Raw genomic sequence first — 14,123 nt, 5'->3', positions numbered from 1 at the left:
TACAAATATCCAATAAAAATCTGTCTAGTGAATGAACCAATAATACCCTCCTGAGCAGGGCTCAACTCACCTATATTGATATAATTACAAAATATCTAATGTACAAATTAGGTAAGTGTAAGGTAAATGATTTGCCTTCAGCTTAATAATACTTTTCCATGTCTTGCTATAAAAAGTTTGACTTGAGAGCATACTAACCAATAGAATCTCCATCATTCTTTCAATTAGCAGATCAAATTAGGGTTTAGGTATGCATATCAAAATAGGATAATCTCAAATGAGTTATTCCCACCAGAAATAATAAATGTCCTCTTTTTACTTGGTGAAAACATTTTAATTTTCTCATTTGCAAAAGAAAGACAAAAATTCTAAATGTAACATGTACAACTACCTTCAATAAAAATCATAAATAACCATAATCATCACACAGAGATCTTCAGAATAATGAATCTCAAAGAGTTAAATAAGATAAACTTAAAGCAGGAGCGGAAAGTCCATGTCTTTTATGCATGCTTGGTGTAACAAAGAAAAAAAGACAGTATTTTAAGTCTTCATAGGCAGGAAAAGATTTTACTCTATGAAGGTAAAAATGAATTCTCAATATGTACAATCCTGAAGAACTGTAGGGATGTGATATGCCTATGCCCATACTGGTTTTAATAGAGGCTGCATAGTATAAGAGACCACAGGAGTATCAGCTAACCACACACATGTATCAATATAAAACACATCAGTAACATTTCTATTAGTAAACTAATTAAGTGTCACTAAAGTAGTGACTGCACAAAGTCATTGCAAAGATAAAATAACAAATGAAATAAGGTCCATAAACATTATTATCTTCAAATGGTTTTTTTTGAGATACATAATTTTAAAGGCTAAGATATGACATTTTTTCTGACTGAAAAATAAGAATAACTTTTTTCAGAAAGTCAAATAGAAAAATAAAGAGCTTCCGCTAAATGAAATTCAGATATTATCTATCTGAAACTAAATTTTACTAGTTAATTAATTAATACAGGGCTGGGGATTTAGGTCAGTGGCTCCACTGCCTGCCTTTTAAGCACAAGGTTTTGAGTTCGATCCCCGGTACCAATAAAGAAATACATACATACATACATACATACACACATACATACACACATTTTGCATACAAGTCCAGATTTCTCTTTTCTCTGCAGTGCTGGAGTTAAATCCAGGGTGCACACACTGAGCCAAATCCCCAGTTTTTTGAATTTTTATTACGAAAAAAGGTCTAGGTCACTAGGGTTACTCAGGCCAGGGTCAAACTTGTAATCCTCCTGCCTCAGCCTCCCACAGTGCTGGGAATATAGACATGAGCCACCACACACCAGCTAAGATATCTTTTTCAAAAATTATACCACATATATTATGTAAACAGGAAAGCAATTAAGAAAAGCAAACTGACCAAAGAGGTACTATACATGTCCAGATGGTACTGGCTATAGTAAGTATATTCTATAATTATCTTACAATTCAACATGCTATATGTGCATTTTGGTAGGATCCCTAGAAATTACAGCATAAGTAAATACATAAAAGTAAGATAATTTTATTTTGCTGGTTTTATTTTCACATTCCTAACACTTCTACTCTGTGATACCATTTTTGAACATGGCTACAACTACAACATTCCAATCTATTGTGCAATTTTTCATTTAATACCATACCCTAGTTAAGAAGCAATGAGGGTTTTTACAAATTTTCAAAAGTTATAAACTATCTTAGAAAACAGAAAAAAGATACAGAAATACAAGGCAATATTTGCCCTAAAAAGACATAAGCAATTTCAGAGCTTCGTATATTTTATAAAAAATTGACTGCTCGAAAACTACATTTTTATTGGACAGAAGTAAGGGAAACTAATGGCCAGTGCAGAGAATAGGATGTTAAATTAGAAAGCATCTCAAGCAATTAGAGAAGATAAAATTCAGTTCTAATCCATCTAATTCAGTTCTATTAAAGAAGTGCACTACTTTGTTTTTTGGTACGGGGGATAGAACTCAGGACCTTTGCACTTGCAAGGTAGGCCGTGTCACCAATGAGCCCAAGTATTGCACTACTTTTATGTAATTACTCTGGTTTACCCAGTTACCAGTCAGTAAGATTGGGGGGTGGGGTACATTAAAACAGACACTGAGAGCATATAAAACACAATTCTCTTCTACACAATAGAAAAAAAAAACTATTAAAGAAATATGTTTGTATTTTCTTTCATAAGTGAAAACAGTGAAGCATAAACCTAGAGCTCTTTCACTTTTTTTTTTTTGCTTCTGAGATATGCTGCTTAGGCTGGCCTCAACTTCTTGGACGCAAGCAATTCTGTCTGAGACTCCTGAGTAACTGGGACTAAAGGAGTACACCACTATACCTGCCTAACTGTACAACTTCTTATAGCTCTACAAAAATGGCCTTTCTTTAACTTTTTCTCTACTTTATGATTCTCCCTATGTGGCCATCAACCAGTAGCTTTTAGTGTTAATGACAGCACATTAAGGAAATGAAGACAGAATTACCTAGTAAACTGATTTTTCTCCCAAAGGTAAACACTGATCAAAACTACACAGCTAGTAATTCTTTATCAACCTTGGACCTATTCCATTTATGATGTATATTCTTTTTTTTATGTTGCATATTCTTAAAAAATAACTGAGAACACGCAAAGCAAATATAGTGCATAGATGAGAAAGAACATAAATGAAATCAAAAGACACTGACAGAGAAATAAACTTCTACTGGCAATACAACTGCCTCAATAATCACAATTAGACTATTTTTAAGGAAAACTGACAACTACGTTAACACATTCTGCTAAGAAAAAGGAGTAAGAACCTATCACCTCAATATCTACTAACGTATAAGCTTAAACCAAATTAAAGAATTAAAAGGGTCCACTAAGATAAAAATCAACTTTTCTGCAATTCCAACAATGACTGACCCCCCCCACCTCTGTTTTTGAGACAGTGTTTCCCATGCAGTTCAGGGTGGCCTTGAACTCACTGTGTAGCCTAGGTAGGCTTCAAACTTTCAGTGATCCTCTTGCCTCAGCCTCCCAAGTGCTGGGATTACAGGCATGCGCCACCATGCCATTATCTTTTGATTTTTAAGAAAAGTTATACCATGAATTATAACATGTATTACAACATTAACAGGAGTAATCCACAAACCCAACAATTTGACTTCTAGGATTCTAAGATGTAAAGAATTCTATAAGCACTAAAAGATGTACTTGTGAGGCTACTATAAACCAAAAATAAATATTCATGAATAAACAGCCAGGTAAAACACACCAGCTATATACAATGGGAAATTAAATATAGTAAGACCAATGTTAGGGCTGGAAGTGTAGCTCAATGGTAGAATGCTAGCATAGCATGTATGAGGTCCTGGGTTCAATCCATCAAGCAAAGAAGAACAGAAAGTCAGTGATATGTACTAACTGGCATCGAAGGGTATCTCTTAACACCAATATAGAGTGACACTAGTATTTATTTGTATGACAGCTACAGTGTACTAGCATTTAAAGAAAACTATTACCTGTAGCTAATTATACAGTGAGATGTCTGAGAAGTCACTGTGAATAAATGTTTCTGAGTGTAGAATGTGGGTACTTTGTCTATTTATATATTGCTTGTGTAAGAATGTGCATGCACACATGTATAATATCTACCACTGAAAAAGAAAAATCCAAACCACCCATATTTTAAAAATATATTAGAGGAAAGGTTAAGAGGAACAAATGTAGTATAGTACCTTAAACGGTTAGTGTAGGTATCAACACAGGTCTTCATTTTCGCCAATAATGTACCAACAGAAGTTTGACACTCTGACTGTTCTTCTTCCTCTTCACCATTTTCTGTAGAAAGAGGCAACAAGAGCGGCACCATGGACGCACAGGAAGCAATAGCCCGGAGCAATTCCAGCAGAGCCCGGTAGAGTGGCACGTGTCTTGCCATGTCGAGAACTATAAGGGGAAAAGCACAAAATGAGGACATGTACAACATACAAATAAGTGTGTAACACATAGCAACTAAGTGATATAAGGATAAATTGTTAGACGGTAAACAGACTAATGCAGTAGATGTTTATGAGCTATTAATTGGTAAAGAATAACTACAGCTACTTTTGGAAACAACACCACCAACAAAAAGAAAGTACAGAGTTGAGGGAGAAACAAGAAATGTAACTAGATATCTAGTCATATTATCCATAAAAATGAATAGTCCACATAGTATGGCCTTCTTTTTTTCCTTCGTTCCTTCCCTCCCTCCTTCTATCCTCCCTTTGAGACAGGATCTCAACTATGCATGCACCATCGTGCCTGGCCACAGTATGGCATGAAATACACTTATGAGTATGAAGCAGAAAGGCATTTTAAAAGTTTAAGAGAAATAATGAAGTCATTCCGTTATATAAACAAGAGATACTACTATAGTTTAAGTCTGCTTCAAATCAACCTTATTAACACAAAATGTTGATTATGCTAACTTTTTTTTTTTATTTTGGGGGGTACCAGGATCGAACTTTGGCCCTTATGCTTGTGAGGCAGGCCCTCAAACTCCTGAGCTAAATTCCTGGCCTTATGCTAACTTTTAATTAGAGATTTTTTCCTTTAAAATAACACCTCTTAAAAATGGATACCTTATTTTAACCACATATATTGTTTCTAAATCTTTCTAAGGGGTTGTGGAATTGTCCTATGACAAAAGATCCAACACTTTCTTTTCCAAAGCTGGTTACTAAGTAGCCTTTCCATAAAAATTTTGTGAAAACACGTTGCTGGATTGGCTGGGAATACACCAGTAAAGACATAAAATCCCTTTGTTTAACTTATGTTTCGGGTAAAGGACAAATAAACGACAATTTTTCTCAGAAGCCTGGACGTACTCTAAATCTTAGCAAATGAAAGATGAGAGAAGAAGACTCGGAGAGACTACTAATGAGGGATACGAACTGCCTCAACACCTCCACAGGGGATGAGAGGAGGAGGATGAGGCACCATGCAGGAGGCTGGACTTTCTGTGCTACTTACACAGTGACAAGGCAGTTCTGATGATCTGATCACATGGAGGCTACACAGACTATTGTTTAAAGGGATGGAGAAGCAGGCCTCGGTCATGCCTTCTAATCATTATGCAAAGGAGAGGGGTAGCCAAGTACAACTGCCACGTCTTTACCATGTACAGAATTTCTATGTACTGGGCACTTGGGTATACCTAAAGCCTCTTTTCCAACCCATGTGGCTAAGGTTACCATTGCAGCACGGTGTTCAGGAAAATAAAAATTACATCCAAAAGTTACTAATCAACAGGTACACAACAGAACATTCACACTTGTGAATATGTGGGAAAGCTAGACACACATGCAAGCAGAAGTGTAAATAATTTGGTATAATTTGGCATTATCTATTAAAGTAAAACTGCCTGTCACGTGCTTAAGTCCCAGCACTGGGAGGCTGATGCAGGAGGACTGCAAAGTCAAGTCCATCATGGGAAACTTAAAGAGACCCTTGTCATGTATAAAAAGGGCTGGAGGGGCCAGGGATTTAGTGGCACTGTGGCACTGTGCCTGCCTCACAAGCACAAAGTCTTGAGTTCAATCCCCAGATCAGAATGAACGAATGAATGAATGAATGAATGAGTGGCAGGAGCCAGGTGTGGTGGCTCATTCCTGCAATCCCAGCCCTCTAGAGGCTGAAGCAGGAGGATTACTCCAAGTCTGAGGCCAGCCTGGGCTATAAAGCGAGTTCAAGGCCAGGCTTAACTGCATTATGAAGCTCTGTCTCAAAAAGAAACAACAACAAAAAAAGAGGTTTATATTCTTGACTCAGCAATATCACATATAACTGACTGTAAAACAAACTGGCAAGGACGTTCAATGCAATGTTTTAATACTAAAACAACCTAACAGTATCATAGACAAACAATAACATATCCAAATAATTATCTCCCTTGAAGCTTTTACACAGAATGTAACACAGATCTCCCACATACATATTTGACTGGGGTAAGTTGTAAAAACTATTATGTAGATGACATACACGTAAAGCTAAACACTAATACATTGTTATTGTTGTTTTTGAGTTTCTTGAGGCAGGGTCTCCTTTGTAGTTCAAGTCGACCCTGAACTCACTATGTAGCCCAGGTTGGCCTCAAACTCAGATAACCTCCTGCCTCAGCCTCCCCAGTACTAGGATTATAGGCATGTGCTAACTCAACTCAACACTATTAATTTTTTATGAATAGGGTACTACAAAGGAATATTTAGATGAAAAGATGAATTTCTAAAATTTAATTATATAAAAATTCAACCACATATATATTATTAATATCCCCAGCTGATTAGCCTGACAAAAATAATACAATATTCCTAATAAGTTTATAGTCTCTTTTGACCATTTTCCTCTATCCCCACTCTAAGTCTATTACATTGCTTTGGTACAAATTCACATTATCCTTTTGCTATACAATGACACTTATTAGGATGTATTAGTCCATGGTGTAGGTGCAACTGAGTTTGAGGCCAGCCTGAGGTAGCTACATCATGAGATTAGGCCAGCCTGAGCTACACAGTGTGACCCTGTCTCAAAAGCAAAGCAAGGACCGGGATTTAGGTCAGTGGTTCCACCGCCTGCCTTGAAAGTACAAGGAACTGAGTTTGATTCCCAGTACCAAAAAACAAACAAAGCAAAGCAAAGCAAAAAAAAAACCCAAAAAACAAAACACATGGATTAAGAAGAAATAAGATGTGTCATATACATGTAACAACTACCACAATGGATGTATTCATGATATACCACAGATATGTACTAATGAAATAAAAAACAAAACCATACAAGGCTGGAGATATAATTTGATGGCAGAGCATGTATACTTGGCAAGCTTGAGGACCTGGGTTCAATTCTGAGCAGTTCCCCTCAACAACAACAGCACTTTCAGCAAAAATACAACACATTCTCTTTGTAAAAGGTGTTTTGTTTTGTAGTTTTAATTTCATTTTTGAGACAGTGTCTTGCTATATAATTCAGGCTGGGCTTGCACTCACTATGTAGCAGGGTGGCCTTGGATTCATGGTGATCCTCCTGCCTGAGCCTCCTGAGTGCTGCAATTACAGATGTGCACCACCATGCCTGGTTACATCAGTTTTTGAATGTAACAAAAACAAATCTTTAATGAAAACATAGTGGGTATCAATGGATTACTAGAATGAATTACCGGGATCAGAAAAAGTTATATTCACGATTATAGTTCATCTATTCCAGTGACAGGCAAGGAAAAAAGTATTTGTAAAATCTGGAAAAATCCTAACATAGGCTTCCTGTATTCTCTATGTCTTCTGGAAGGATTCACATAGAACATAGATTTCCCAGCAATAACATACAATTACATATCTGCAGTATTTCTGCCCTAAAACTTTCATGTGAAACTCAAGAATACAAGATTCTACTGGCTATTAGTCACCTAGCTTTTGCTACCCAAGCTCCAAATTCCCAGAAGGAAAGCAAAGATTCACCATAAATTACACTGTTCATACAGTAATTCTGGTAAAGCAAAATTTGGAATTTCATGAATGTAAAGTAAGCTTAGCACTTAGAGAACATTCCAAGAGTCACATTTCCAAATACCAGGACAGGACTAGCCTAGGAGACCCCTTATTATAAGGTCTACATAGCTCTCCTATCCCACAAATCTAAGACACCCTGATATTCTGTCTTCACACTGGCTCATTCTGCTCTGCATACTTTCAATGGAATTTTTAATATCCTTGATCTGTTTGAACCATTTCTTTCCTGTTTTGCATTCATGGTTTTGATCATTTTCCTGAGCTTCTCTATTTTTTTTTTTTTTTTTTTACCTGTATGTGCTCTACAGTCACTAAGCATGTCTTTCATTATGGTCACCATTTCTGTAGTTATATGAGAAATTATTTCTGCACTAATATTTTTTGGTACTGGGAATTGAACTCAGGTCCTTGTGCTTGCAAAGCAGGCAGTGGCATCGCTGAGTTAAATCCCCAGCCCGCTGCATTTTTTTGGCAGTGGTGGGTGGGGGAGGGTGTTACCAGGGATCAAACTCGGGTCCTTGTGCTTACAAAGCAGGCAGTGGCATCACTGAGCTAAATCCCCAGCCCTCAACACTGATTTTTTTTCCCCTAGAGCTTCATTCATTTGCTTGGTTACTTCCACTGTTACCATTTCAGAGAGTCCAAGTGGATGGCTTTCAGACTTTCTCATTGCCCCCTGGGTTTGGCTTTGGTGAGATGGAAATTGGAGGTTGCATCTGTTTAAGTGTGTTCTCATTTTCCTTTTTTTTTTAATCCCCAAGTTTATTTCCTGGGTCAATACCTGTAAATTGTTTATGGTGAGTAGCTTTATTACTAGTACTAGGGATTCTCAGAGACATCTTCCAGGTGTAGCTGGGTTTTGGGTTTTGAGTATGTTCAATATCCTACCTTTTCAATTTACTGGGGACGAGAGGTTGTTGCCTCTTTGGCCCAGCCCCTGTTTCTTTGGGACTGGACTATGGTATTTTTTGTGATTCTTAAGCAATCTCAGTGAGACACTCCCGATTTTTTTTTTTTTTGGAAACATCAAAATTTCAGGCCATTTTTACATCATTAAGAAACTACAAAGTGAACATATAAAATATGTAAATGAGACAATATATCACCTGGATCTCATGCTCTCACCTGTGACTTTTATAGCCAATGAAAAAATAAGGAGTAGATGGGAAGAGGAAAAGTTCCTATCTATGTAAGGCACAGTCCTCAGAACAATTAATAGGGATATAGTACACTCCTTTTGATAAGGCAAAGCCTTATGATTATCAGTACTAAAAATATAGGCCATGTATATCATGAAGCATTAACAAAGCAGATACACTTCCTAACAAAGCTCCTATCCTACCAAATAGGATATCACTGGACGTGGTGGCTCACGCCTGTAATCCCAGCACACAGGAGGCTGAGGCAGGAGGATTGCTGAGAGTTCAAGACCAGAGTGGGCTACACAGTGAGTTCCAGGTCAGTCTCAACTACATAGTGAGGCTGTCTCAAAAAAAAAAAAAAAGAAAAAAAAAAAAAAAAAAAGAAAAGAAAAGAAAAGAAAATCCAAAATAGGATATGAATGATGGGGACGCCCATACCCCCATTATAAGGAGAGAAGTTTGCTGGACATGGTAGTGCAGGCTTATAATCCCAACATTCAAGAGGCTGAAGCAAGGGCTCACTGAAAGCTTGAGGCCAGCCTGGGCGACATATGAGACCCTGTTTAAAAGAAAAAAAGAAAAAAAACAAAAAACAAAAACAAGGGGGTGAGGGAGAGAAAAATGTAACTGCTACTGAAAGTAAAGAAAAACCACAAGGGGACAAGGATGTAGCTCAGTGGCACAGTGCCTGCCTGCAAAGCACAAGGTCCTGAGTTCAATTCCCTGTACAGACGAACAAACAAAACCAAGCACCATGAATCCTCCTGTTTACAAATGACAAAAATAAACTTCTTGGTTCCTCCAACCATTTAGGCTCCAGCTTTCTAAAATATAAATGATTTTCTACACAGCAGTGAATACTGCCAATTTGGGTGAAGAATAATTGGGAAGCATAATTATTTAAGTTTTTCCTTATTCAAATACCTCAATCCTAAGCACTCCAGAGGCTCGGGTAGGAGGATTACCACCAATTGCAGGCCAGCTTGGGCCACATACTGAGTTCAAACTGCTCTGTCTCAATGAAAAAAAAAATCAGAAGTTTTTTGGTACATCTTAAATTATCATAAAGTAAACAACAACAAAATTTTAAAATCTCTGCAAAATTACTCATTTTTAAAAATCAGGTGATCAAAAATAAATAAATAAAAAATCAGGTGATCAACACAGCTCAGGCTGTAGTTCTTCTGTCTCATCTTCTGTAAACCTGAGATCCCAAAGCTTATGGTGTTGTTTTGATCTGTCTTCACCTTGAACCAGGAGTCACAACCTTTCCTGATTTTATTATACCTGAATTCCTCAAAGGCTCTAGTATACATCTTTGGGTCTGTTCTGTGTATGTGTAGTGTGAAAGCTGGGCTCAAGCTTTATTAAAAAAAAAAAAAAAATTACACATAGATTCTACCTATCTCCCCTCCAAATCTCCGTGAGAGTCCCCTCACACACTCTGGTGCCATTTCTCTGGCCAGAAACACAGGTGTCTCTTAAGTATCTCTCAATTCCCTTTCTATACTGAAATCATATCTGTCTCCACATTCTGAAGCCAGTATTAAAATAAAGATTTTTAACACTTCAAGTATTTCTATTACTAAAACAGCATCTCCATCTAGTGGTTAGTAGGTAATTGCAGAATTTCTTTGTCTTACAAATATAGCTCTCAGAATTACACGATTATCCCAACTACCTTGTTGTGCAGAAAGTCAGTCAACATTTTAAGAGAGAAATCAAAACACACATATTCTATTATATGAAGAGTTTCCTGCCTAAGAAACTGCTCATGAAAATAATTGCTTTGTCTTGTCAATTATCATTACTTTTTTGGAAAGTGACAGGTGGTATTTGTAATTATTTTTTAATGTTAGTTATGGATGGACAGTTAGCATTTCTATTTCCTCAAACATTATCATTTCTATGTGCCAGAATCCTTCAAACTCTTCCCCTCCATCTGTATAACTGTTATGGATTGTAATTGCCCTACTGGGCATATAACATTAGTAACCATTTACCCGTGCCCAAATGTGTTTGACATCCATTATCCCCCTTTCACTGTCTCCCTCCCTGTTCCCCTACCTATTCCCTAGCAGCCTTTGTTTCTTACTTATGTGATTAACTTTTTAAAATTCCTCAAAGGAATGAGAGAACATGTGGTATCTGTCCTTTTGTGTCTGCCTTATTTTACTTAACATGGTATTATCCAGTTTTATCTATGTTGCTCCAAATGACACGATTTCATCCTTTTTATGGCCAAACAATATTTTGCTGTGCCATGTGAGGGCCTTTTCAATCTATTCATCTTTCAGTGGACACTGTCTGATTCTATATCTTGACTGTTGTTAACTAGTGCTGCAATAAATAAAGGCATGCAGGTATCTCTTTAATATAAAGATTTCAGTTCCTCTGACTATGTACATATAATTTAAATACATTTTATACACACACACACACACACACACACACACACACATATTTTGGTGTTTTGAAACAGGGTCTCACTATGTAGTTGAGACTGATCTGGAACTCACTATGTGTCCAAGGCTGGTCTTAAACTCACAGTGATCCTCCTGCCTCAACCTCCTGAGTGCTGGGATTACAGGCATGAGCCACCATGTCTGGCTTATACATTTTTCATACTTCTTTAATACTAACTTTCTTAGCTTACTGAATTAAGTTATTGGGAGAAAAGTTCAAAATTTTTTATTTTAAAAGATATTAGCTTCTTACATATAAGGTAGTTGGCGAACAGAATCATGTTACTGACTTCATGTTAATCCAAAGTTCAAATCCTACCAAGAGTCTAACATATCTTTATTTTCGTTAGCATAAAAAGAACTATTATTTAATCATCAAAATTATGGATCTATTTTAAGCAATTAGAGTCATGCTATAAAAGTCTCATAAATTGATTCAATTAGCCTATACAAGAAGACTTAATACTGCTGCAGAAATATCAAAACAAATACTATTTTTAAGTCTTCATTCAATTACACACAACAGGCTTATAAATTTTGCTCTCCATCCATTTCAAACCTACAGAAAAAGGTCAATTTATGAAAATGTTAATATAAGGAAACTAGTAATTAAGCCATTAAATATTACTGCGAGAGGCCAGGGACTTAGCTTAGGGCCTCGCAACAACCCAAGTTCAATCCCTAGTTCTGTACCTACCCATCCCACCCCCCCAAAAAAATATATATATTATTGCTAGATACTGTGAATCCACAAAAGATACAACACTCAGAATTTAGCCTTACAATATTTAATCTATACAATGGTCCAGATGTGTACAAGCTGTTTCTAAAAGCATTTACTAAATTTACAAAAAAAAATTAACAATCTAAAAATAAACTGGTTAAACAATGGCATAGCCATTTCTATAAAACAAAAAGAAGTGTTAGAATTAATATATAAAACACTAATATAATCAGTGAGTATTGCTGAAGAACAGGATCAGTGTATCAATTACATATTTATGAACATCAGTAATGGGGAAGAAAAAAAGCTGACCTTGCCCTAAGGAACTTGAATGTTCTCAAAATCCAGTAACAATTTTGCAACTTCTTTTTATCCTGCTCTTTTCCCTCCTTTCCTTTCCTTTCTTTTTTATGGTTTTGGTTTTATAGTACTGGAGAATGAACCCACAGTCTTTGTACTGCACTATATCCCCAGGCCTTTTCTTATTTTTTATTTTGAGATACAGTCTTACTTTGTATTTCTCACTGCCTGCTGGGGCTCTGATTTGAATCTGATCCTTCCCGCCAGCTCAAATCACAAGTGTAACTGCCTGCCTCACAAGTGCAAGGACCAGAGTTCAATATCCGGTACAAAAAAAACCACAAGTGGTATATCCATGACTGTCCCAACAGGTGGCTTGTACTGCCTGGGGGGCGGGTGTTACTGATTATAATAATGCAAAGAAGGGCACTGACTTAGCAGACCAGTATAAAAAGTTGAAATACAGCTCATTTGTGGTACGGCAGTTGTAAATGTGCATGACACACACCAACAATGGGGTACTTGTAAGGTTTCCATGTTAAAATTTAGGAAATTAAGTGCTGAAAAATTATTCATGGATGTAAATGTTTTTAAAATAATTTTGTCGATTATTTGAATAATTTTAATTGGTATAATTACTATTAATATTTTTATTTAGACATTAATATTTCAAAATAAAGTAATTAGAGTGATCAAGTAAATAGACTGATGAAAGTGATTAGATATGTTTATATCACCCATAGTACAAGTTGCCTGATGGTTGAGTCACATATGTACTCCCAGTGGTTCAGGCCAATGGGAACACGTTAGTCAAAACAGATCAGAAGAAGCAAAGATCATTACATATTAACATGTTCATGGGCTGGGGATTTAGCTCAACGCCTCCTGCCTTGCAAGCGCAAGGTCCTGAGTTCAATCCCTAGCACAAAAAAAAGTTCATAACATATTCACATGGGCTGTAATTCCTTTCTTACTGTCAAGTGCCACTGGGTTAAATCCCCAGCCCCAGGTGGTTCTGATTTGATTTAATTTTATTAGTAAAAACACTGGTAAAAGTCATTAGATGTTTGTACCACCAGTGATATAAGTTGCCCAAAGAGACAGTCATGCATATACCCACCAGTGGTTCAAGACAGTGGGAACAGGTTAAGGGACCCATTCAACAGGAATAGGTAACAATTATAAACATATGAATCAAACAAAGGTATATTTAACTTCATTAAAAAAAAAACTACTGAACACAGAAGAGCAGATAAATATCAATAAAATTACAGTTGGAGATCTCAATAAATACCTTACTGTAACAAAAAGATCAACTAAACAAAAACACCAACAAAGAAATAGAGTTGGGCGAATTTGAGGCTACATGGTGAGTTTAAGGATTACAGAGTGAGACCCTATAAGAACAAAACAAAACAAAACATAAACAAAAACAGAGTAAGCCCAAATAAATAACCTGAAAATGCACCTCAAGGTCCTAGAAAAATAAGAATAATCTAAATGCAGAGCTAGTCCAAGTAAGGAAATTATAAAGATCAGAGCTGAAATCAATGAAATCTAGACTTAAACAATTAAAAAAAAAAATCAGTGCATTGAGTAGTTCTTTAAAAGGATAAACTAAATAGACAACCTCTTAGCCAATCCAATTACACAAACACACAGAAAAAGAAAGAGAAGATACAAATCAACACAATAAAGAAATTAAAAAGGTAAAATTGTAACAGACACTGCCAAAATCCAGACTGGCAACTACTTCCTAAACTTCTATGCTAATAAAGTGAAGAACTTAGAAGAAATGGAGATATTCCTAGATATATTATCAAAACTGAACCAAGGGCCAGGGATTTAGCTCAGTGGTTCTGCCACCTGCCTTGCAAGTGCAAGGACCCAAGTTTGATCCCCAGTACA

At 36.4% G+C, this 14,123-nt stretch overlaps 1 protein-coding gene across 1 annotated transcript in view; it reads right to left on the bottom strand.

The window, feature by feature from the left end:
* Birc6 (baculoviral IAP repeat containing 6) overlaps nucleotides 1-14,123 on the bottom strand; it is a 189,449-nt gene that overhangs the window by 33,070 nt on the left and 142,256 nt on the right. Inside the window, exon 66 of the mRNA XM_033762215.1 lies at nucleotides 3,775-3,985. Within this exon, the coding sequence (XP_033618106.1) occupies nucleotides 3,775-3,985 (211 nt within the window). The remainder of the gene's footprint in view (nucleotides 1-3,774; nucleotides 3,986-14,123) is intronic.

This window comes from Fukomys damarensis, unplaced genomic scaffold (genome assembly GCF_012274545.1).
Source record: "Fukomys damarensis isolate Sample0158 unplaced genomic scaffold, DMR_v1.0_HiC HiC_scaffold_2, whole genome shotgun sequence".
NCBI lineage: Eukaryota > Metazoa > Chordata > Mammalia > Rodentia > Bathyergidae > Fukomys > Fukomys damarensis.
The sequence above is the reverse complement of the archived record's forward strand: the minus strand, read 5'-3'. Positions and strand labels throughout refer to the sequence as shown.